A 24,008-nucleotide genomic window follows, 5' to 3' on the forward strand; every position below is an offset into this window, starting at 1 on the left:
CAAGTCCCTCCCTCTCTGGGATTCACAGGTTCTGTTTATTAAAAAAAGACTTGATATAATCAGGGCAAGGCTAAAAGTCACTTGAACTGAAACAACATGGTAAATAAATAACTGAAACAAGGTGCTAAATACTTCTTTGCTTGCCATTACATAATTCTCCTTTTTCATTTTTTCATATTAGTATTTTAGTTTTCCTCTTTTCAAAAAAAATCAAATTAATATTTTTAAAAAACAGTTAAATTTTTATTTAACAAATTAATGACTTTTTATACTGGATTTTGTTTACCTCTTCTTTGGCTTTTCAGAATTTCTCTTTCTGTGTTTATTTGCGGCTTTTAAATTTGGGGTGTCTGTGTGTGTGTGTGTGAGTGTGTGTGTGTGTGCTCATGTGCACATGTATTTGTGTAATGCCAATCAAAGGCAACTTCCAAAGTTCAGAATACCAGCATAGTAACTCTTCATTTATTCAGTGACAAATTAAGGCAAAACATACAGAGAAAATAAAAATACAGTGTAACTCAGTCATTTAGCGAGCTTTCAATTCAATCACAAAGTATCTCAATTCAATCACAAAGTATAGAGTCAAAGCACTACTCCACCCCAGGAAAGTACATTCATTTAGTCAATCACAAAGTCTTCTCTCCATTCAACTGGATATTAGTTTCCAATCATAAACAAAGTACATTCATTTGGTCAAGGCAGGGAGCACAAAAAGTCAAAAGTTTCCCATCCCTGGATCACAACTGAATTAGAATTACCATCAGTTAACTGCCAAGCACCTTCTCTAAAGGGGAAGTGGAGACCATAAAGGCCATCTACCCCTAAGCTAAAACAAGGTTAAGATATCATCATAGCATTTAATACCCAAAGAGAGGTCTTTTCTTCATCTTGACCTGAGGCAAGTTCTCAGCAATCTCTGTTCCTGGGGAGGCAAAGTTTAGCAAAGCCACAAGATACATTGCCAGTGTCCTCATTAGTTCATTCTCTGCCTACAGAACAATCCTAGGAACCCTGAAAACATTAGCAAGACCCTCTTCCAGGATTTCTGTAAACATACAACAAGAAAATCCTTCTTCAGGGCTTCTGAACCAACAGCAAGTTTCCAGAACCTCTGCAACAACAGCACTGTTCTTCACCAGCAGATGAATCTGGCAAAACAACATCAAAACAAACAGAAAAAATACCAGCACCACAGTCATGCCTCCTCAGTTCTCAGCAGCTCCAGGTGGCAGCTCTCAAAAGTCCTGTGGAGCTCCAGCTGGCCCTCAGCAGTCTCTCTCAGCAACTCTGGCCCCCCAGCAATTCTCCTTTCTCTCTGTCTACAAAATACTGCTCCCCAAAAATTCTTCTGGCCTCCTCTGCTTGGGCTTGTCTTTAAATCCAGCTCCTCCCAGTTCAGCCCTCTCTCTTCAAATCAACAAGTCCATCCCAGAAGTGAAATTCACAAACTCTGGGTTTCAACACTCAACCCCAAAACCAAGCCAATACAAGGGGATCTTTAAATTCCATTACCATTATAGTTTGCATGCCCAATTAATTGAGCTATTTTCTTTCTCTCTTTTGTTGATGAAAGTGTAAGAGATGCAAAATTTCTCCCAAGAAATGCTTTGGCTGCATTCCAAAAATTTCAATATACTATCTCATTGCTGTTTTTTTTTGGGGGGGGGGGAAGGGCAATTGGAGTTAAGTGACTTGCACAAAGTCACACAGCTAGTAAGTGTGTCAAGTGTCTGAGGCCGGATTTAAACTCAGATCCTCCTGACTCCAGGGCTGGTGCTCTATTCACTGTGCCCTCTAGCCACCCCAACATTGCTGTTTTTTTAATAGAATTATTTGTTGTTTCTTTGATTTGTTCTTTTGAACCATCAATTCTTTAAAATTAAATAATTTCATTTCCATTTAAATTCAGTTCCTTTCTTCAAATGCTCTTTATTGATTATAATTGTTTTTCTGATGTGGTCTTTAAAGGTGATATTTAACATTTACACTTTTCTGCATTTGTTTGCAAAATTTTTAATGTCTTAGTACACAGTCAAGTTTTGAAAATGTGCCACACATCTTTGAGAAATATGTACATTCCTTTTCATTCCCATTCTGTAATTGTCAGAGATCTATCACACCAAACTTATTCATGTATTTAAGTTACTTCTTTTTTGTCTTTTTGTTAGATTTCTCTTGTTCTGAAAGGGATATGTTGATGTCCCCAGTCATCATAGTTTTTTCAGTCTATTTCTCCCTGTAATTTTGCTAAGTTTTTCTTATGTTATGTCATTTGGTGCTCATATGTTAAGTATTGATATTGATTCATGTACATGATGCTTTTAAGTATGATATAATTTCCTTATTTATCTCTTTTAACCATTTCTATTTTTTTACTGTTGCCTTACCTGAGATTATACCTTTTATGTGGTAATCAGATTTGACTCTGGCCAAATGGTAACTTAGGTTCAAGATAGGAAGGGATGAGACACCATAATCATCTAAAAGTGAACAAAATGAGGTTTACTTAGCCATAACATGGAAAGGATACTCGAGAAGAATAAAAGTTTAGGTCAACGCAGCACCCCATTTTCTCCATACTGGAAAAACATGCAATCAGTAAGGTAGGATATACTGGCTTGCATGTCAGCCAGACATCTGGCAAGACTGCAGAGCATTTGAGTCCTCATGAACTAACCATTTTTAAGTTGTTAGGCAACCAGAAAATCATGTCAATTGTTTGAGCCTTAGTCCTATAAACCTATAAACTCTACCACATCTATTTGCCTTTTAAAGGAAAAAAAATAACCAAGCTTACATGGCAGGGGCCCCATGGTATTGTTCCTACCATATCCTGCTTTTAAAATTTTTCCTAAAGAGCCCTTTTTCACCCATCCAGCCATCATGGTGGAAGCTCTGCTGTCATCCCATCATCATGTCCTCTCATAAAATATTTAGAATCAAGAGGTTCCTGGCCAAGAAACAGAAGCAGAATTGTCCCATCCTTCAATGGATTCGAATGAAAACTGGTAACAAGATCAGGTACAATTCAAAAAGAAGACACTGGAGAAGGACCAAGCTCAGATTATAAAGAACGGCGAATGAACGGCCAGCGCAATGAAAGACATTCAGCACCAAGACCACCTCCCCCCCTTACCATGGCATCCTTCCATTCATCAATCCATCCACCCATCATTCATCCATCAATCACTCAGTCACCTCATTGTCCCCAATAAGAAGAAAATGCCACTGTTGCCCTCCATTTGGGAAACCCTCTGCCAAGATGCAGACATCAAAAAAAGGCCCCAACGAACCGTTAAAATTGTCTTGCCCTTAAATGTTTTCATAAATTTCATCCATGAGTTTGGGTATCGTGTGTTGTGATATAGTTTAAATTACTGTTATCTGCATCTCTGTAGCATTTGTATGTTTGAGGTTATGCTTAAAAGGCAGAGATCATAATGAAACAAGTTACCCCTGTCAAAAAGAACCAAGCTCTAGCCCTGCCTTGAACAAGCTGTCACAATAACCTCTCTGTGTTTTGTTTTGTGTTTTAAGGAGTTATAAGAGAGCACCTACCTCACAGGGTTGTTGTGGGGGATCTTAAGATTTTCAAGCCTTCAGTATAAGCCACCAGTGCTGCTAATCCGGAGCTGTCTCAGCCAGATTATGCGCAGCTGACTGTGTTAGATTATCAAACTCACAGTCAGAGGAGTAACCTGTTGACCCCCTGCTTATTTCATACAATAAGCCGTCTTTGTTCCTTGTTGGGAGGTGGTAAATTTAAGTGTTGGCAACTTCTCAGTTGTCAGTTATTTGTGTGTTTGGGAAAGCCCAACCTTTTGTTAGGAACTAGACCTAGTCCAGGTGAATGGCTTCACAGTTTTCTGAAGACGCAATTCTGCTAATAAAGGGCTTCTACAAAAAAAAAATTTCCTGAAGAGTAAAAATATTCTACTCTAGACTTTCTTTTCAATTCTATGTGAATATTTATGTATCTCTCTTATAAACACCATTGTAGGCATTTCCTTTCTAATCCCTTCTGCTTCCCTCTTTCATTTTATGGATATGAGTTCATCCCTTTCACCTTCTAGTTTAGGAATGTTAATGGTGTGTTTCTTTCCTTCATATGCTTATAGTGTTTTTTTTTCTCATTTTTCTCCCTGCCTTACTGTTTTCAAAGAAGAAAATGAAGAAAGAATTTGATTCGTGTTAGTAATCTGCAATTGAACCAATCTATTTATATTCCTCTTCTCTTCTTTTGATCGAGTTTAGACTCTGATATATGTTCTTAAATTTTTTGCCTTTTCAATTGTGCAAAGGTATTTATTTACCTTTTCAGATTTCTCTTGACTCCTGGGTTTGCATTTCAATATTTCTACTCAGTTCTGGTCTTTTCATCAGTAATTCTTGAAATAGACTAGAAAGAATTTTAAAAATTCATCTCCTTCCATGGGATTATACTCAATTTTGTAGGGTAAATTTTTTTGGTTGTAAGTCTTTATTTTTTGTCCTTTGAAATACCATGTTCTAAGTTTTGTTTTGCTTTTTACTTTATTACAATTGCAGAATAATTTTGCATGTTCATGCTGTTAATTGAACTCTTTTTTTTTCCTGGATGCTTTCAGAATTTTTAAAATTTGATTTGATTTGGGAGTTCTGGATTTTGACTAACATCTATGTATTTTTAGTTTGGGGTTTCTTTCAGAAAGTGACTAGTGGATTCTTTCCATTTCTACTTTATCTTTTGGTTCTAGTAATCTGGGCAATTTTCTTGAATCATTTCTTGAAATATGATGTGTAAGTTTTTTGTTTATTCATGGTTGTCCAGGAAAACAGTAATTCTAAGAATTATTTGACCTTAACTCATTTTGTGTCAATTGTTTTTGATAGTAGATACCTTCTTTTAATTTTGTTTTTTTTAAACTCTTTTTACTTTGTTGTGATATTTCTTATTATCTCAGTCTTTAAATTCTTTTTGGTTTATTTTATTTTTCAGAGTGTCTACTACTTAGATAAGATATCCCACCTTCTAATCTTAGTTATTTATTATCCTTCTAATTTTTTTTCCTCCAGAGTTCTTATCTGAATTCTAATTTCAAATTTTTACTTTTTGCTTTTTTCTTCATTTAGCTATTCTTATGGATCTTGTGACCAAGGCATTTTTTTTCCTTTGCAGCTCTGATTATACTTGTGTACTTAATCTTCTAATGTAGAACAATTTTTTAGATTTCACTTAATCCATTTATTTCTTGATTGTGTTTGGTGGGTTTTTTTTTCCTGTTTATATATATTTTCCCTTGCATGGCATTTTTATTTTTTAAAGTTCTGAGACTTGTGCAAGTTTCCATCCTCAGCTATGTTCTGGACATCTTATTGTACAATTCTTCACTGGGTTGAAGAGCTTACTTCTGTTTCTCTGTGGTTTTCTTGTGCTGTGGTATATGTGGGAGAGCTTAGTTCCCCTTTAATATTCACATCTCCATCTGGACCAGTGAGATTAGAGCATAGAAAAGTGAGTCAGACAAATGGGAGCAGCCTGTGAGTCAGGCAGCCCCTGGCTACTTCCCAGAGTGTTTGCTAGAGGGAGTAGGGCAGGAGTCAGAAATGGAAAGCCCTGCTTCACCTCCCCTTTCCTGTCTTTTATAACTTCCCTATAACTTAAAGAGTTAAGTTCCTTACCCCTTCCTGCTCCTCCCCACAAACTCACTGACTTCTTTTATTCATGCTGAAGATACCCAATTGCTTCAAGTAATCCTCATAAAATATGTCAAAGGCTCCCTACCATACTTTTCACCATTTTTTTCCAGCTCATCAATGTCCTTTTTACCTGAATAATGGGGAAATGGGGAAAAAAGACAAACTCATTAGAAGATTTCAGGATTGGTGAAAATGAATACTTCTGTTTTATAGGAAAAGGTTTGTAACATAATCTTGGTTCCCCAGGCACTAAAAGGGAATTTGTGGTTCCTCCAAATCTTGAATTTTTTGTCTTTAAATTTGTATATATGGGGGGGAAGCAGCTAGGTGGCGAAGTGAATAGAGCACTGGCCCTAGAGTCAGTTTCTGAGTTCAAATTTAACCTCAGACACTTGACACTTAACTAGCTGTGTGACCTTGGGCAAGTGACTTAACTGCAATTGCCTTGTTTTCTCCCCTCAAAAAAAAATTGTACATATCCTACAAACATACTAAACAGTACTGTAAAGAGGGAGATTTTTGTTGTCATTTCATTGCTTTTCAGTTGTGTCTAGCTTTTCATTACCCTGTTTGGGGTATGCATTCTTTCACATATAGTCAGACTTTCTTTAAAGCTCTTTGGATGTTTTCCTGCATTCTGAACATTCATAGGTCTTCTGTCCACATCATTCTTTAAAACAGACATCAAAGCTTGTTTGGGCCTGCTAAACTGGAGACTGCTAAAATACATGTGTACCTGGGAGTATCAGCATCTGCTATGGGCTAGAGGCAGCTAGGTGATCCAGTGGCTAGAGTGTTGGGCTATAGTCAGGAACACTTGAGTTCAAATGTGGCTCAGGCAATGTCTGTGTGACCTTTGGCAACCTTTGGTTCAGTTTCCTCAATTGTAAAATAGGAATAATAATAATAATAGCACCAACTCCCAGAGTTGTTGTGATGATAAAAATGAGGTAATACAGTAGGTGCTTAAATGCTAGCTATTGTTATTATGATGTGCTGTGAGGTATCAGTAGCCATCCCCTTGGATGTGGTAGTATCCAACTGTCCACCCAGCAATGGGTTTTTACCTACTTTGTCTCTGTTTGTGTGGAAGATAATTGACTAGAAACTTCTTTGAATAGAGAAGGGTCATTTCAGCTCTTTGCTAGTTAGTCTCACCACTTAGGACTGGGGGGAAGGGAACAGAAAGAGTGATTCTTGGAAGTCCTTCACAAAAAAATTTTTAAGAGTCCTTGATTAAAAATGCTATGATCTTAGATTTTTTAAAAAATGCTTCTTACTGAAGTACTACTTACATGCCTTCCAGTACTGAGTGTCCTTCTGACTTGTTCAACTCTTTCCATGTAAAACATAGCTTTTAACCAAAGCACAATCGTTTTGTATTTTTTTTGTGGCAGAGGATATCAGCTGAGCTAAAGTTTCTCACAGCTTAGTCACCAACAAAAATAGGTTAGGTAGGACTGTGGATGACTATGAAAAATGTACATTCACCAGAGGTCTGACAGAGAGTCAGATTGAGTCCATAACTTTGAAATGCATAGTCAAGATAGCAGAAGCTTTTTTCTCCTTGCCAAGGTCATAGCCAAATTCTTCCTCCAAGTTCAGTCCTTCAGATGTAGAATACATTCAATTCATCAAAAATACATTAAGAGTTTATAGTGCATGCTGCCCTGTTATTAAATGATTGTGTAAAGCACTTACTTAAGAACTCCTTATGTGCAAAGCACTATGCTAAGAATTGAGAATAAAAGATGGCTAGGTGGCACAGTGCTCTATTGAGCACCAGCCTGGAGTCAAGGGAACCTGAGTTCAAATCCAGCCTCAGACACTTAACACAAAACTATCACTTAACCCCATTTGCCCTACTTTTCCAAACCCTCCAAAAAGAAAAAAGCAAAAAAAGAATTGAGAATGAAAATAGTTTAGTAATGATAGTCCCTGCTCTCAAGGAACACACATTCTGAAACTGCTCTCTCTAATGTTATTAATTATCTCTTAATTGCCAAACCCAGTGACCTTTTTTCAGTCCCCATCCTTTCTGACCTCTCTGTAACTATTGACACTACCATTCACCCTCTCCTTCTGATATTTTCCACTCTCTAGTTTTTGGGACACCACTCTCTCATAGTTCTCCTCCTGCCTAACTGACCTTTCCTTCTCTGTCTACTCTAGGGGATCTTTAACACCTTGTGCCCACTTACAGCTGGGGTCACCCAAGGCACTATCCTGGGTTCTTTCTCTTCTTGCTCTTTACTATTTCACTTAGTGATTTCATCAGCTCCCAGGATTCTAATTATTTCTACACAGATGACTCTCAGATCTACTTGTTCAATCCTAACATCTCTTCTAATTTCCAGCCTCTCACATCACTAGGCTTTTAAACATCTTGGATTGGATGTCCCATAGACATCTCAAACTCAATATGTCCAATGGTCAAAGAAGCACCATCATCCTCCCATTCACCCAGGCCCGCAACTTTGGTGTCTTCCTTCTTCACTCTTCCTCACTCCAATTAGTGGTCAAGCCCTGTCATTTCCCCTTTGTAACATTTCTCCCTCCTCTTTTCTCTTCTGACACTGCCACCACCCTGATAAAGACCCTAATACCTTCACATCTGGTCCATTGCAATAGCCTGCTGATTGGTCTTCCAGCCTCAATCTCTCCTCACTTTAATCCATCTTCCACTCAGCTGCCAGATTGATCTTCTTAAAATACACATTTGACCATATCACCTCCCTCCATTCAATAAAATGTAGTGACTACTTATTACTTCCAGGATTAAATATGAAATCCTGTTTGATTTTTCAACATATCCTGGTCCCTTTCTACTGTTCTAGCCTTCTAATACCTTCTGACCCTCTACCTACTCTGCGATCCAGTGACACTAGCTAGCCTCCTTACTATTGTTCTTTGGATGAAACATTCCTTCTTCAGTCTTGAGGCACTTTTGCTGCCATGTCCCCAGACCTGAAGTTCTCTTCCTTCTCTTTTCTGCCTCCGGGCTTTCCTTGCTTCCTATAAGTCTCAGTTAATTTCATTGATTGATGATCTAATAAGGATAATAATTAATTAAGCACCTAATATGTGTCAGGCACTGTGCTAAGCACTTTACAGTTACATATCAATCAGTCCTCACAACAACTATTATTATCCCTGTTTTACAGGTGAGGAAAATAAGACAAACCTAGGTTAAAGGACTTGCCCAGAGTTACACTGCTAGTTCGTGTCTGAGTCAGTATTTGAATTTAGGACTTCTTGATTCCAGGCCTAGGGCTCTCTATTCATTGCAACACCTAGCATCCCACCTATACTTCTTCCACATATCTTTAAATTTTACAAATGACTGAACTGATCCATGTCACTAACTGGTAAATAAAAAGGATACGCTGGGTATTTCCATTAGGATTTGGATATTCATATGGAGTGGATTTCATAAATAGTTTAGGGTTTGTTTTTTATTATTATTCTAACCAAGTGCCTGATAGAATCTCATTTTCAACTTTTCTTTTCTTTTATTCCTTCCAATATAGTTAGAAAGTGATATTTAGACTGAGTCATAACTGTTTATAGAATGGCCATTTAAAGTGGAATCTTTTTACTAAATGGACCATATAAACCTTCCTTTTAATTCATTTAATAGACCCACAATCTCCTTAGTATGAGTAATCTCTCCATTTTTGTGGACTATAGCATATATACAACTTTTCATCCAGTCTGCTTCTTGTCTTATGTCCTTCCATAAACTCTTCATAGAAAATAAACCTAATTATTTTAAGACCCTTTTGGGGTATTAGTACATCACACGCTATCAGTCTATTGTCCTATGAACTTGATAAATGATGAGGCCACTTTGTTTTTTTGGTCATATTTTCATATATCATTAATGGTATTTTTATGACATTATTGGTAATATACTATGACCTATTTACACATACCATTTTTCTCTCTAGAGTTCCTTCATTAAGATAATTTAAAATAAAAGGACATTTTTACGTGATGTAAAAAAATTTGCTTTATATGATTAAAATAAATATTAAATGCATTTCAACCAGAAAAAGTCTCAGTTAAAGCCCTACTTTCTACAAGAAGACGGTCCCAGTCCCTCTGAGATTACTCCCAATTTATCCTGTATACATCTCATTTGTATGTCTCCCTCATTAGCTTGAGAGCTCCACAAAAGCAAGGATTTTTTTGGCCTTTCTTTGTATCCCCAGCACTTCCTATAATGCCTGGCACATGGCTGTCATTAATAAATAGTGGTTGACAGACTGACTGACATTCTGATGAGGTAGATAAGACATATGGGAAGTTCAGCTACAAGTCAGAAAGGTTCCATGGTCCTTAGGGCAGATCAGTAAAGCAGATGGTAATGCCTCTGATGTCATTTCCACTGATAAAACATCAGATTCTGATATTGAATTATATCAAGGACTTTGATAGAAAGAACTTTCTCTTTTGGGTCTTCAGTCACTGTGGCTATAGCACATGCAGGAGCAGTTTCCAGGCTGTGTCTTCCATCCAGGATCATGGATGAGGGCACCAGGAATACAAAGGCAAAAATTCAAAAGTCCCCAGTCTCAAGGATCTTACATTCTCTCTGTATGTATGTGTTTCTTTGATTTCTTCAATGTATCTACAATCTCATCAATGTGGGTATACTCTCTAGCAGTATGGATAAAAACCCATTATTATCTTATGTAACTCTTTTCCAAAACCCCTCCTAGACATTATTCAAAGGCAGGGACTTGCTTAAGCTCTCTCAATTTCCCCTCCAAACAATATAAATAATGCCTCAACATGAATTCTGCAGTGGCAGAACTAACAAAAGGACAGAGTGAAACAATGTTCCAACCCAAACCTCTTAGAAGATTGGCAGGAATGATCTGTTTCACTGAGGTGAGAGGGGAGTGAAATCCAGTGTAAGCTGACCCCAGGCAAACCAGCAGCAGGCCTTGGGGGAGGCAGCAGAGGCTTCCAGAGTTCTCAGTTTATAGACAGTCAGGGGGATGGACAATCGGTATGAAGGAGATTACCTTTACTGGTACTGGGAGCAGGACTCTGTTGCATTGCTCATCTGTGGTTCTTGGTCTCAATCCCAGAGTGGGGAGGAGCACTGGCAGGAATTGGGACCCTGGTCATAGTTCCAGGGCAGAAAAGAGTGCTTTTGGTTGCTCACAGACCAGAGTAAGGCCAGGAGAGCAGTGACCACACCTCACCTTAGATCATACCACCTTGGAAGAACTGAAAACTTACAGACTGACAGAACTAGCTTTGAAAATAGCAGCATGAAAAAACCTAAAGCTTGCTTGGGACAGTGCCTCCTGAACCATGGGAGCAAAGTCCAACTTTAACATAAAGCTAAAAATCAAGAAATAGGCTGAAAAAATGATAAAACAACGAAAAAAAAAACCACCTGACCACAGAAAGTTACTAAGGTGACAGGGAAGATCAAAACATAAACTCAGAAGAAAACAACGATGTCAAAACAGCATCAAAGCCTCAGAAGAAAATGTAAATTGGCTTCAGGCCCCAAAAAAAGAGTTCCTGGAAGAACTTAAAAAGGATCCTTAAAAATAAAATAAGAAATGTAGAAGAAAATTTGGGAAAAGGAATGAGATTAATTCCAGAAAATCATAAAAAGAATCAATAGCTTGGTAAAGGAGGCACAAAAAAATACTTAAGAAAATAACACATTAAAAAACAGAATAAGCCAAATGGTAAAAGAGGTACAAAAATCCCCTGAAGAGAAAAACTCCTTACAAAGCAAGATTGCCCAAAGAGAAGATGTACAAAAATTCAATGTAAAGAAGATCTCCTTAAAAAGTAGAAGTAGTCAAATGGAGAGGGGTACAAAAGCTCACTGAAGAAAATAATTCCTTAATTATTAGAAAAGAATTCCTTAAAAATGAGAAGTGGAAGCTAATGACTCCATGAGACATCAAGAAACAATAAAACAAAACCAAAATCCTCTGTAAATCCTCCACAGAGTGCAGGGGACAGAGGCAAACAATATTTTGGGTGCCATCCTCTTGATCTCTCAATAATACATGGGTATCAATTGAGCCTATAGGTAGTCTACTGCTCTCCCTAACTCTTACAGCATGACTGACCCACCTCCTTTTTCAGTCTTATAGCTCTGTGGTGCCACCATTTATGTCTTCTTGTATGCAATTCTTCACTGTTATATGCGGCAGCCCATTTACACAAAGGGAGTTTTGTCCAGAATATATTAGTGTGCACTATACACATACAGGGATCTATTGGAGAGATTCTCCATGTGAAACTTTTCTTGTTATAACCCTGAAGAAACATATTAGTAGCCTTATGTGCTAAAAGGATCCAAAAGAAATTTCACCTTGCTCAGGATTAACTCAGTCTTCCTACTTGGAACCCAGAGTATAAAGACCCTTTAGTGGGATAGGGGAAGGGAAAACACTCCTCCCCTCTCTGGACTCAACAACACAGGACTGTATTGTTATGCAAATATCAAGACAAAACTATTTTTGTCACTACATAAAGGGTGATAGATAGGGCAAATTCCAGTTGACCCCAGGTCCCTAATACCTATGAGCCCATGTATTCTAGGAGTTCTGTAGGGACCAGAGCGTAAGCTTGATTCCCTTTTCCCTTTTCCTTTCTTTGTTGTCTTTGGTTTGGAGAAGACCTTTGCAACACCAAAACAGGTAGTACTTGTGAGAATTTTGTAAAATAATGTCTCCTTATTAAAATTGCATAACCATGAATTTGGAAATGAGGGTAATCTCCAAAACTGTGAACTATATGATGTAGAACTACATATAGAACCTATATGGAGGCCTGAATTCTTGTGGAAGAATGTTATTTTCTGGATTTCTTTTTGTGTAAACATGAATTTCTCTGAAATTCTTTGGTATATGACAGCAGGGAAAATACTCACAAAGACAGTGTTTGAGCCTCCTCAAGTCACTAGAGAGTTGTCCAGATTTTGAAACTATGGACGTCTGACAAAAGCACTCCAGCTGATTTTCTAAGGACAACAAATGTTTAACTAGGAGGAGATTACAAAGGAAGTAGGACATTCTCCCCCACCCTCCTATTCAGTGGACATAGTTACAGAATTTAGTCATATAAGATGAGGTTTTAATTTGACAATAATATATGAAACTAATTGTAAAACTGAAGCCATGCCTTTATGAGATAAAAAACAATTCCCTTGACTGACTCAGAAAGGGCAAAATGACTGGGTGAAAATAAGAATGGAATAACTCTGAGAGCCATTAAGAGGCTGAGTTGTTAGCTCTATAGCCAGTTCTAAGGGGAGCCAGAAGTAGAGGATGAAACAGCCCTCAAGAAGGAATCACTTTTAATGAAGGAGGAGAGAGAAATAGTCTCCTCCCCACCATGTTGCTTTAAAGCAAAACTATTCAACTCATAGTTTCGTTCACCAGGGAGCAAAGACACATTCTCTAGATAGACAATGGATACAGTCAGCAACTCTAGTAAAGAAGCAGTTTTGAGTACTTCAATACAGTATCTCGGACAGCAGAGATACTATATCCAGGCGGGCTGCTTGTGGACTCAACAAATAAATAAAGGACTTATAGGGCTTGTAATACCAGTTATGAGTTGCCTATGAATCCTACATGTGTGCCTGACCACCACTGTATTTTCAGTTTGAACTCAGACTTTTCATGGATAATGTACACATATTTCTGAGAAAGTATGTCCTATTTTATGGGAATATTTTGTAACTATTTTGTTTACGATGCCATCTTGTTAAATGTCTTTGCTACAAGCTGCTTGTGCCTATTTGCTGACTATTGATATGAAACACATAGGTTGGGACTCAGCTATAATGTTAGTCATGCAGACCTATGAGTTTTTCCTAGTATCCAAAACAGCAGCCATTCTCTGGGGAACTAACCCTCAAATGTGAGTGTAAGTTGTAGGAGTATCCTAACGGATCATATTAGCTGTGTGACCTTAGATAAGCCACTCAAACTCTAGGTGCCCCAGGCAATCCTCTAAGACTATAATTTGCAGAAGAGTTGCCAATCTACCTTGGTGGTGGGAGTTCCCTTATTAGGAGCTCCATATACCTTGGACATCACAAGTCTAATCAACACTTATACAGACCTGAGATCCTGAGCTATTTCTGAAATGCCTCCTTAGTTCATAGATGTTCTTAGCCAGAGGGGAAAAAAGGAAGAGAGGACCGATAGACATGTGCCAAATAGCCTAATGAAGTTCCCAGAAGTCTTCCTTCTGGGAATCAGGAAGGGGAATTTGGTACCTCTGGAGTCCAGGGGCAAGAAAACTGAACTGCTTTTATCCTTTAAATAGCCAAAATAAATAGGCTATAGGGTTGGGTGTGTACGCAATTTTCCTAAGGCTTTTTTTTTTGTTTTTGCAATGTTTTCCACTTTCACATCACTCAAAAGCTAAAATGTGTCCTTGGGCTCTACCCAAAACAAACAGCTGGAATGGAAATAACCAGAAGTGCAGAAATGTGGCAGCAGCTCTCATCCTCTAGCAATTGGAGAATTATATAATGGTCTATGGATATGCTACAGTCACCTGACACTGGATTTCAGCCTGTTTTCTAGAATGTAATTAACTCTGTTTTCATCACAGACCTCAGAAACTCCCCCAAGCAGTTTCTGGGAATGCCTGTCAAAGGTGCCTTGCTGCCCTCTTATAGAAATTGTCTGGGATCTGCCTGTCCTATGCTCAGGGCTCTGACTTCAATAGATTTGATGTGATTATAGCTAAAAGGCTCCAGAAGTCCACTAACAAGGTGTTCGTGGGAAGTGGGGTGGGTTTCCACGTGTAGGGTCCTGGGAAGAGGGTGAGGGTAAGAACCAGTGAAAACAAGATGCAGCCACTGACAAGCATTTATTAGAGCTCTATGTCAAGCACTAGTACTAGGATATCTCTACATATATACCCTTCTCTCTTCTTATACAACCACAGCTTCACCCTTTCTTCCTCCCTCCCCATTTCAATTCATCCATCACTTGGCTAAAAAACTGATTTTTCAAAATGGTATATCTGGCTATGTCACCTCCCCCCTCCCCAAAACGCAGCTCAATAAGCTTCAACGACTCCCTATTATCTCCAGGATCAACTGTCTAAATCCTGTGTTTGGCATTTAAAGTCTTTCATAACCTGTGCCCTTCTTTCCAATCTCATTATACCTTACTCTTTTCCATGTGCTGTAGGATTCAGCTATATGTCCCTTGAACATATCATTCCATCTTTCAGCTCCCTCTTTACCCTTGGTATTGACTGTCCCCCATGCCTGGAATGATCTGTGACCTCACTTCTAATTAGTTTCCTGATTCCTTCAAGCATTAGCTCAAATCCTATCTTCTTCAGGAGACCTTTTCTGGCCTCCCCATCTGCCAATGCCTTCCTCTTTCAGATTACCTTTAAATACTGTACAGGTTCTCCCCAACTCACTGATGGGTTTGAGGTCTATCAGTTACCTTCAACCTGATTTTACCAGGGTGTAGTCGCTGCACATGCTAAACCTTCTTGGAGCCACAGGTAAGAGTTGAGTGCCAGGTAGACATCAAAGGTAGATGAGCAGCCCTGAAAAGGCCTTGGCAAGCCCTCACATGGAGGTGCTAGTCTTTCTTGAACACCTCACATACCAAGTATGTGAAGACTTCCCCTACTGGACCGGGCAGACAAGTACAATTTCTTCCAACAGCCACGAAGGCACCATGGAAGGTTTAGAGCGTGGTCAAACATAGAAGATGCCAAGGGTAGAGACTGTTTTTTGCTGCTACTGCTGCTATTGTTGTTTGCCTTTCTTTGTAGGCCCAAGACTTAGAATAGTGACTGGCACAATGTAAGCACTTAATAAATTACTTGTTGACTGACTGACTGACTTGGCATATAAAGACAGAAGGAAATAGTCCCTACCCTCAAGGAGCTTACAGTCTAGCTGGAGGAGACAACATGTACATATTTAGGCATATACAAAATAGATGCAAATAGATACAAGATAATGGGGGGGAAAGGATGTGCTAGCATCTGGTATCAGAAAAGACTTAATATTGAAGGTGATACTAGAGTTGAATTTTGAAGGAAACTAGGGAATCTAAGAGGCAAAAATTGGGAGCAAGCACAGTCTAGGCAAAGAGAGCACAATGCAAAGACACAGAGACAGAAGACAGAGTGGAATATGATGAAAAGGCGACTAGGTGTTGCAGTAGATAGAGTGCCAGACCTGGAGCAGGATGACCTGAGTTCAAATCCCATCTCAGATTCTTACCAGCTGTGTGACCTTGAACAAGTCACTTAACTCTGTTTGCCTCAGTTTCTTCATCTGTAAAACGAGCTGAAGCAGGAAATGGCAAACCACTTCAGTATCTTTGCCAAGAGAACTCCAAATGGGGCCATAAAGAGTCAGACAAGACTGAAAAATGATTCAACAACAACAACGAGGACATTTTGGATGGATTGTAGCTTATGTGAAAAGGAGTAATGTGAATCAAGGTTGGGAGGGTCAGTTGGGGCCAGGTCATAAAGGGTTTTGCATGACAAAGAGTTTATTTTCGATACTGGAGGCAAAAGGGAGCCACTGGAATTTATTGGGTAGGGAAATGACAGGATTAAACCTGTGCTTTAGGAATATCACTTTGATAGCTTCATGGAGCAGGAGCATCACATTCAAATAGAAACAGAAGCCATTCATCCATAGATGTCAGCTACATGTTGACTTAGTTTTAAAATATGATATTATCCATATTTTCTTGTGTTTTTATTTTGTTAAATGTTTCCCAATGACATTTTAATCTGGTTTTAACCTGAGGACAGGTTACTCACTTAAAAGTGTTACACGGACATGTTTGAGAGAGCATAGATTGGAGAAAGGAGAGATTCTGAGGCAAGAAACTTTATTAGGAGTCTACTGCTGTAGGCCAAGCAAGTAGGTGGGTGGCCATGGGAGTGGAGAGAAAGTGCCAGATGTGAGAGAGGTGGTGGCAGCAGAACTGGAAAAACTTAACAACCGATTGGATGTGTGAGATGAGGGAATCAAGAAGGACTGCAAGGTATCCAACCTGGGTGACTTAGAAGGATGAGTGATACCCTTGACAGTAATTGCAAAGTTCAAAAGAGATGTAGGTTTGGCATGAAAAGATAAAAAATAAATAAATTAATTAAATTGAAAGAAAAAAAGAACTAAATAAAAAAAAAAGAACTGGAACTTAGGAGAGAGACTGGGACTAGATATATGGAAATGAGAATGATCCACTTCAAGATGGTAATTGAATATACAAAACTGATGAGGTCACAGAGAGAGATAGAGATAGCACAGAGAGACAGGGGAGAGAGAGAGAAGAGAGCTAAGAAGAGATCTTTGGCACATACCTGCAGTTAGGATGCAGGATATGGAGAGGATCCAGGCAGCAAGCATTTATCTAGTCCTTACTATGTACCAAGCACTGAGGATACAAATACAAGCAAAAAGAACTGTTCCTGTCCTCAAGGAACTTATATTCTAATGGCGGAAAGACAATATGTAAAAGGGCATTGAAAAGGGAGGAAGGATAGGAGAAGGTACAGCAGGCAGTATGGTGCTGAAGTACAAAAGAGTCAGAAGCATAAATAGGAGGGGAATGAAGCATGACCACTCTGGACCCATCCAGAAAAAAGAGATAGTTACCAATGGGAAAAGAGGGCCAACATAATGGAAATATATTCCCCAGGTGAGAAGGTCCCAGGCTCTGAGTAAAGTTCCAAGGTGAGAAGCTTTGTTGAGAGTTGTAGTGGTGAAGTTGAGAGCCAGAAATACATCCAAGAAGGGAAAAACAGAGACCAAGAAGTGGGCAGACAGGTTAGAAGGAGAACCAAAAGAGAACAGTGTCATAAAAACTAAAAAAAGAAGGAAGGATCCAGAAAGAGATGACGGTCAACAATATCAAAGGTGGCAAAGAAGTCAAGAAGGGTGAGAATTGAGAAAAGACCATTGAATTTGGCAATTAAGAGTTAATTGAGGGGGGGCGGAGCCAAGATGGCGGGGTAGAAGCACGACCTTCCTGCGGCTCCAGCTTTCATCCTCCCCAATCCATGTAAAAAGGGGGCTCTAAACAAACTTTGGAGATGCAGAACCCACAAAATGACACAGAGAAGCTAACCTCCCGCTGAGGACAGCCCGGCAGGCCAGCAGGAATCGGCCAGCAGAACGCTCTGGGAGCTGAGCCCAGCACTACGCCGAGGCTTTAGCCCTAGGGCGGGTCTGACCAGCCACCAGCCAGAGGGACTCCAGATCAGCAGCAGCTGTGGCCGTTTCCAGATTTATCAATACATAGATGCGAAGGACAAGGTGAGAGGCCAGTGCAGTCTGGACTTTGGGACCCAGGAAGTGGGAGTGCATGGCTTTAACCCCTAGAGCGAGAAACCACTGAGACGCCAGCACAGCCTACCAGCACCACGTGGCGGCTTCAGCTCCTGGCCTGCAGAGTGTAGGGGGACCAAGCACCAGTCTGAGGGGTCATCGCTCTTGCTTTAACCTGCTTGGATCTGGATTGCAGTCTAGGGTGGAGGTCCTGGGGTGTGGGTCCAGCTTGCCAGAGCATGTGGAGACCTCAGAGAGGGCACCCATCTAATACCTCCGGCAGCTGAGAAAACCCCAGCATTTGGGACGAAAACTCCCCTGTCTGGTGGCAGAGTCCTACTGTGGCAAAAAGCCCAAAAGTCAAATCATTGAGTGGCAAAATGAGCAGGCAAAGGAAACAAAGCAGACAGAAGATTCCAACATTACGCTCCTATTTTGGGGATAAGAAGGAGCAAATCATGGAACAGGAGGAAAACAGTGAAGTCAGAACTCCTGCACCAAAGGAAAATACAAGCTGGTTACAGGCCATAGAGGACCTTAAGAAGCAGATAAGAAAAGTGGAGGAAAAATTGGGAAGAGAAATGGGAACAATGCAAGAAAATTATGAAATGAGAGTCAACAGCCTGACTGAAGAAAATAATACCTTAAAAAACAGACTGACTCAAATGGCAAAGGAGGCTCAAAAAGGCAATGAGGAGAAGAATGCCTTAAAAAGTCAAATTTGTCAGATGGAAAAAGAATCTCAAAAGCTCACTGAGGAGAATCATTGCTTCGGAATTAGATTGGAGCAAATGGAAGCTAATGACTTTATGAGAAATCAAGATGCCGTTAAACAGATCCAAACAAATGAAAGAATAGAAGGCAATGTGAAATATCTCATGGGAAAAACCACTGACCTGGAAAATAGATCCAGGAGAGATAATTTAAAAATTATTGGACTGCCTGAAAGCCATGACCAAAGTAAGAGCCTGGAAAGCATCCTCCAGGAAGTCCTCAAAGAAAACTGCCCTGATGTTTTAGAACGAGAGGGCAAAATAGAGGTTGAAAGAATCAACTGATCACCTCCTGAAAAAGATCCCAAAAAGAAAACTCCTAGGAATATTATAGCCAGGTTCCAGAATTCCCAGATTAAGGAGAGAACATTACAAGCAGCCAGGAAGAAACAATTTGAATATTGTGGAAACACAATCAGGATAACCCAGGATCTAGCAGCCTCTACACTGAGGGATCGAAGGGCCTGGAATGTGATATTCAGGAGGTCAAGGGAGCTGGGATTAAAACCAAGAGTCACCTACCCAGCAAAACTGAGTATCATGTTTCAGGGGAAAATATGGTCATTCATTGGAATAGAGGACTTTCAAGCATTCTTGCTGAAAAAACCAGAGTTGAATAGAAAATTTGACATTCAGATACAAGAAGCAAGAGAAGCATGAGAAGGTAAACAGGGAAAAGAAATCATAAGGAACTTATCAAAGTTGAACTATTTTTTTGTTTGAAGCAATCGGGGTTGAGTGGCTTGTTCGGGGTTGCATGGCCAGTTGTTGTTTCTGGGTGTGGTGCTGAGTCTCTGGGCCCAGATTTGATCCGGGTCGTCCCGGCACTGGAGCCGGTGCTCTTGCTCGCTGAGCCACCTGGCCAAAGTTGAACTATTAACATTCCTACATGGAAAAACAATAATTGTAACCTATGAAACTTTTCTCAGTAGTTGAAGGGATTAGAAATATATATATGTCTTTATATGAGGGTATGCGGGCATATGAATAAATATGTGAATGTGTATATATATACGTTTACAGGTATACATAGATAGAGGGCACGGGACCAATTTAACAGGAAGGGATGATACTTAAAAGGTGAAATTAAGAGGTGAGAGGAATATAATGGGAGGAGATGGGGAGAGACAGAGTGGGGCAAACTATTTCATACAGAAGAGGCAAGGGGAAATGGTTACAATGGAGGGGAAGAATAGGAAGGCAAAAGGGAATAGGTCAACCTTATTCCTATTGAATCTGGCTTGAGAAGGGAGGGAAATACACACTAAATAGGGGATCTCACCCTCCAGGAGAATAGGGGGGGAAGGGGATGTGAGGGGGGATGATAGAAGGGAGGGCAGGCTTGGGGGGAGGGAAGTTGGAAGCACCCACTTTTGAAAAGGGACAGGATCAAAGTAGAGAATAGAACAAGTGGGAGGTGGGATAGGAGGGAGGGAAAAATAGTCAGTCTTTTACAATACATCTACTATGTTATTGTTTTGCATTAACCACACATGTACAACCTATACTGAACTGCTTGTCCCCCCAGTGGGGGTGGGTGGCAGGGGGGGGAAGGGAATGAATCTGGAATTGAAAGTTTTAAAATCAAATATTCAAATATATATATATATATATATATGTGTGTGTGTGTGTGTGTGTGTGTGTGTGTGTGTGTGTGTGTATACTATTATTAATACCATCTTACATGTAATTAAGAAAAAAGATATACAGGCACTGAGGCATAGAGATCCACTGGAAAAGTTGAAACGGGTATGGGAGAAAATATGGGAGAGAGCAGATTGGAGGTGGGGATATCCTGTGGGACTGCTGTTTTGGGGGGATGGGTGGGGGAAAAACGGGGAGAAAATTTGTAACTCAAAATCTGGCGGAAACGAATGATGTAAATCAGCAGTTAATAAAGCATTTAAATTAGAAAAAAAAAAAGAGTTAATTGAGGACTTCAGATTACACGAACAATAAAATGGCATGCTAGACATTTTCTCCGATCCCTATGAGCTCTCAAAACTCTTCAAAAAGAGTTCATTGATAATCTTGGAAAGAGAAATTTCATCTAAGTGATGTGGTTTAAAGCTAGATTATAGAGTAAAAAGAGAGGAAGCAGAGCCATGTTGCAGTGGAAAAAGAAACCAAGAAGTCACCTCCACACAACAATTTATTTGGCAGTGTGTGTGTTTGCAAAACAAACTGGGTCTAAGGTTTTTGGTAGCCAAGGACCCCAAAGCTTGAATTCCATATAGTTAATATGAAATTCAGAGAGTGAAAAACAGAAGACTATAGGGATTGATACATCTGGTTTCTCATTGCTGGAGGGAATCAAGAGACACTGAGGTGAGAGGGAGAGGGGGGTACTTTTGTGACTTTCCTTAAGTTGATTGATCCATCTTGTGACTTCTCCAAAATCAGGTGACTTACAAGAAGCTAAAACTTAGTTTCACAAAATGGTGGATAAGAGCAAAATGGAAGCCACTAATGGTAATTTTTTTTTTTTTTTACATAACAGGGAGAGAGTGGAGGCAACTTTTTCTAGGTTCAGGTTCTTGCTCTGTCAATTAAAAGCACTGTGATTAAGGGCAAGGTACTTAACTCAGTTTCCTCAATTGTAAAATGGGAATAATACTAGAATTACCTACCTTATAGGGTTGTTTGGACAAAAGTTCTTTGTCAATCTTGAAGTGCTATAGGAATGTGAGCAACAGAGAGACCTCATATTACGGTTGAAAGAGTGGTATTAAAGTCAGAAGAGAAATGACCTGACACTCTTGACACTTCGTTATATGGAAAAAATAAATTAATCTCTCTGAACTGGGGCAGCTAGGTAGCGCAGTAAATAGAACACTGGCCCTGGAGTCAGGAGGACTGAGTTCAGATTTGACCTCAGACACTTGACACACTAGCTGGGTGACCTTGGGCAAGTCACTTAACCCCAATTGCTTTGCCTTACCCCCTCCAAAAAAAAATCTCTCTGAACTTCAGTTTCCTCATCTGAAAAATGGAAATAATACTTCCAAGGGGTTGTTGTAATACTCAAATGAGATGTATATAAAGCACACCTTAAAATGCAATTTCTAAAATTCTATAAGAAATATCAGCTATTAATTATTCCAATTATATTTATTCTTTTTAGTACAACTTAGAAGAATTGCTGTCAGACTTACATATTTGAGAAACTGAGTAGATTCTAACACTTTTGATTAAATGAGGATTACCAGATGACTGAATGAGGGGGGAAGGGGGTCAGGACTTTGAACCTCAGGGCATGATATCTGAGAAATCATTCCAATAATTTTATTTTATTTTTTATTTTTTTTTAAGCAATTGGGGTTAAGTAACTTGCTCAAGGTTACATGGCCAGTTATTTCTGGGTGTGGTGCTGAGTGTCTGAGCCCAGGATTCGATCTCCAGGTCATTCCGACACTGCAGCCGGTGCTCTTACTCGCTGAGCCACCTGGCTGCCCCTCACTCCATTAATTTTAGCAGCATCTTGGCTTGTCCTTCATAATCTATTTGACCACAGTCACATCTGTGCCAGAGTATAAAATTGGTACAGCATTCTTTTCAGAAAGAGTTCTGGCTTTGCTTTTGCAAGCTACAAGGTTGAGAAAGACAGATAGATGCCTCCTTCACTTGTTCATTGAAAGAAATAAGTTGATTTCCAAATACTGGCATTTTTTCCCTGTGAAAATGAATGTCTTCCTTAAGTCATTCCCCATCCCCATACCTTGTACCTTTTGTAGGCCTATCTTTCCCCACCCCCAATCACTAAGGGAGGGAGGGTCAGGCTCTCTTTTCCAGTTGGACTATTTCCATGGTTACACTGCCCTTTGCCCTGCTGCTATCCCCAGTCAATTGTTTTTGCCCCAGGTAAAAAATAAAAATTATAGTTACTGCTCTACCATATGCCAACATCCACAACTCTCTGAATTACTATTCAATTCTCAGAGAAAGAACTTTAAGCTTTTAGGGAAAAAAATCCCTCAACAAATGCAAAATGTGTTTAGCAAAGTGTACTCTGGGTTCCTTGTCTTTTTGCAGGCATGTTAGTGCAAAGATGATCTCAATAATGAATCTTCACAGCTCCATAAATAGCTCCTATTTGCAGCCATTATCAATGCAAAAGCTAGTCTGATTCTGGGAAAGCTGAGCCAGGGCTTCCAGTGTCTTATATGTGAGTAATTGTAGCAATAGCAGACCACAGAGTTCCTACATCTTCTCCTGTGTGCATGTCTTATTCAGCAGCATATTAATTTTGTGAGAAATCCCAAGGGCAGCAAGAGTGTGCAGTTCTAGGTCTTGTCCAGAAACTAGCACCTTGTTGGTTAATAAAATAATAATACAATAAAATTAAATAGTAACAAATTACTTTACTAAGTGTTATTGAAATAAAAAACATAATTAAAAAGAGAAGCACAAAACAGGCAACTTGACCCTAGGGGAAAGCATCTATATCCTTGAGGAATTAAAAGAAATTTGATGTGTGGAAGAAAAAATTCAGCAATAAAAGGTTCAGACCACTTGGTGTGACCATAATTTCTAGTCCTGGAGGAACGGTTGAAATTCTGATTTGTCTAAGAAAGGATAGTGGTCTCAGCCTCCATATCAGACTATCACATAATCAAGTCTCTTGAATTAATATTGGGTCAAATGTCTTCAAGGCCCTGTGCAGCGCAGTCAGAGATGCTATCCCTCAACAATATCTTCTTAAAGAGTCAGTACCAGAACTGGGTGTAGTATAGAGCTGTAACTAAGCCTGAGTGATTGAGACTTTGTCCTAGGGTGCAGAAATTTAAAGAATACTGATAAGTATCCTCCAGCAGCCTAGAAAGAACTTAGCACCTATAGCACCAGTACAATATTTACAGCACCCATGATAATGATAAAGACTGTGACTATAAGTATTACATGAAATTTGATTGTAAAATATATCAAAGTCTCCAGATAGAGGACAGAACTGAAGCATTTATTCAGACACCAGAAAACTGAATCCCAAAACCAGTAAACCAATTCCATGATAGTACCAAAGATATTCATAAGCCATAATAACACCAAGAGCCACAACATCCTTCAGCCTTCCCACAAACCAATACAAGATCAAGATCTACTCACAAACCTCTCTATCTCCTTGCCTCAATCTCCTCTCTCTCCCACAGTCTCCTTAGCTCTGACTACCAGCTTCCTGTGGGCTCTGCTTCCCTTCAGCAAACTCCTCCCACTACAGGCTCCATGTGACT

At 39.5% G+C, this 24,008-nt stretch overlaps 1 protein-coding gene and 1 long non-coding RNA gene across 2 annotated transcripts; one reads left to right on the top strand and one right to left on the bottom strand.

Annotated features, from left to right (window-relative positions):
* Window positions 1-433: 433 nt before the first annotated feature.
* Window positions 434-24,008, bottom strand: LOC138152481 (uncharacterized). Its single transcript, XR_011166113.1, has 3 exons — window positions 23,888-24,008; window positions 2,388-2,480; window positions 434-1,148 (listed from the first exon to the last, which is right to left on the bottom strand). It is a non-coding gene; the product is annotated as an uncharacterized lncRNA (long non-coding RNA).
* Window positions 2,865-3,682, top strand: LOC138152480 (large ribosomal subunit protein eL39-like). Its single transcript, XM_069076309.1, has one exon. It carries the CDS (start codon window positions 2,915-2,917, stop codon window positions 3,068-3,070), a length of 156 nt encoding a protein of 51 aa, XP_068932410.1. The 5' UTR covers window positions 2,865-2,914; the 3' UTR covers window positions 3,071-3,682.

Source organism: Petaurus breviceps, unplaced genomic scaffold, assembly GCF_028583685.1.
Source record: "Petaurus breviceps papuanus isolate PSGF00001 unplaced genomic scaffold, PetGlider_PUasm1.0 90925, whole genome shotgun sequence".
Lineage (NCBI taxonomy): Eukaryota > Metazoa > Chordata > Mammalia > Diprotodontia > Petauridae > Petaurus > Petaurus breviceps.

Coding starts and splice junctions, on each gene's coding strand:
- LOC138152480 (XM_069076309.1), top strand. CDS start 2,915: ATGTCCTCTCATAAAATATTTAGAATCAAGAGGTTCCTGGCCAAGAAA.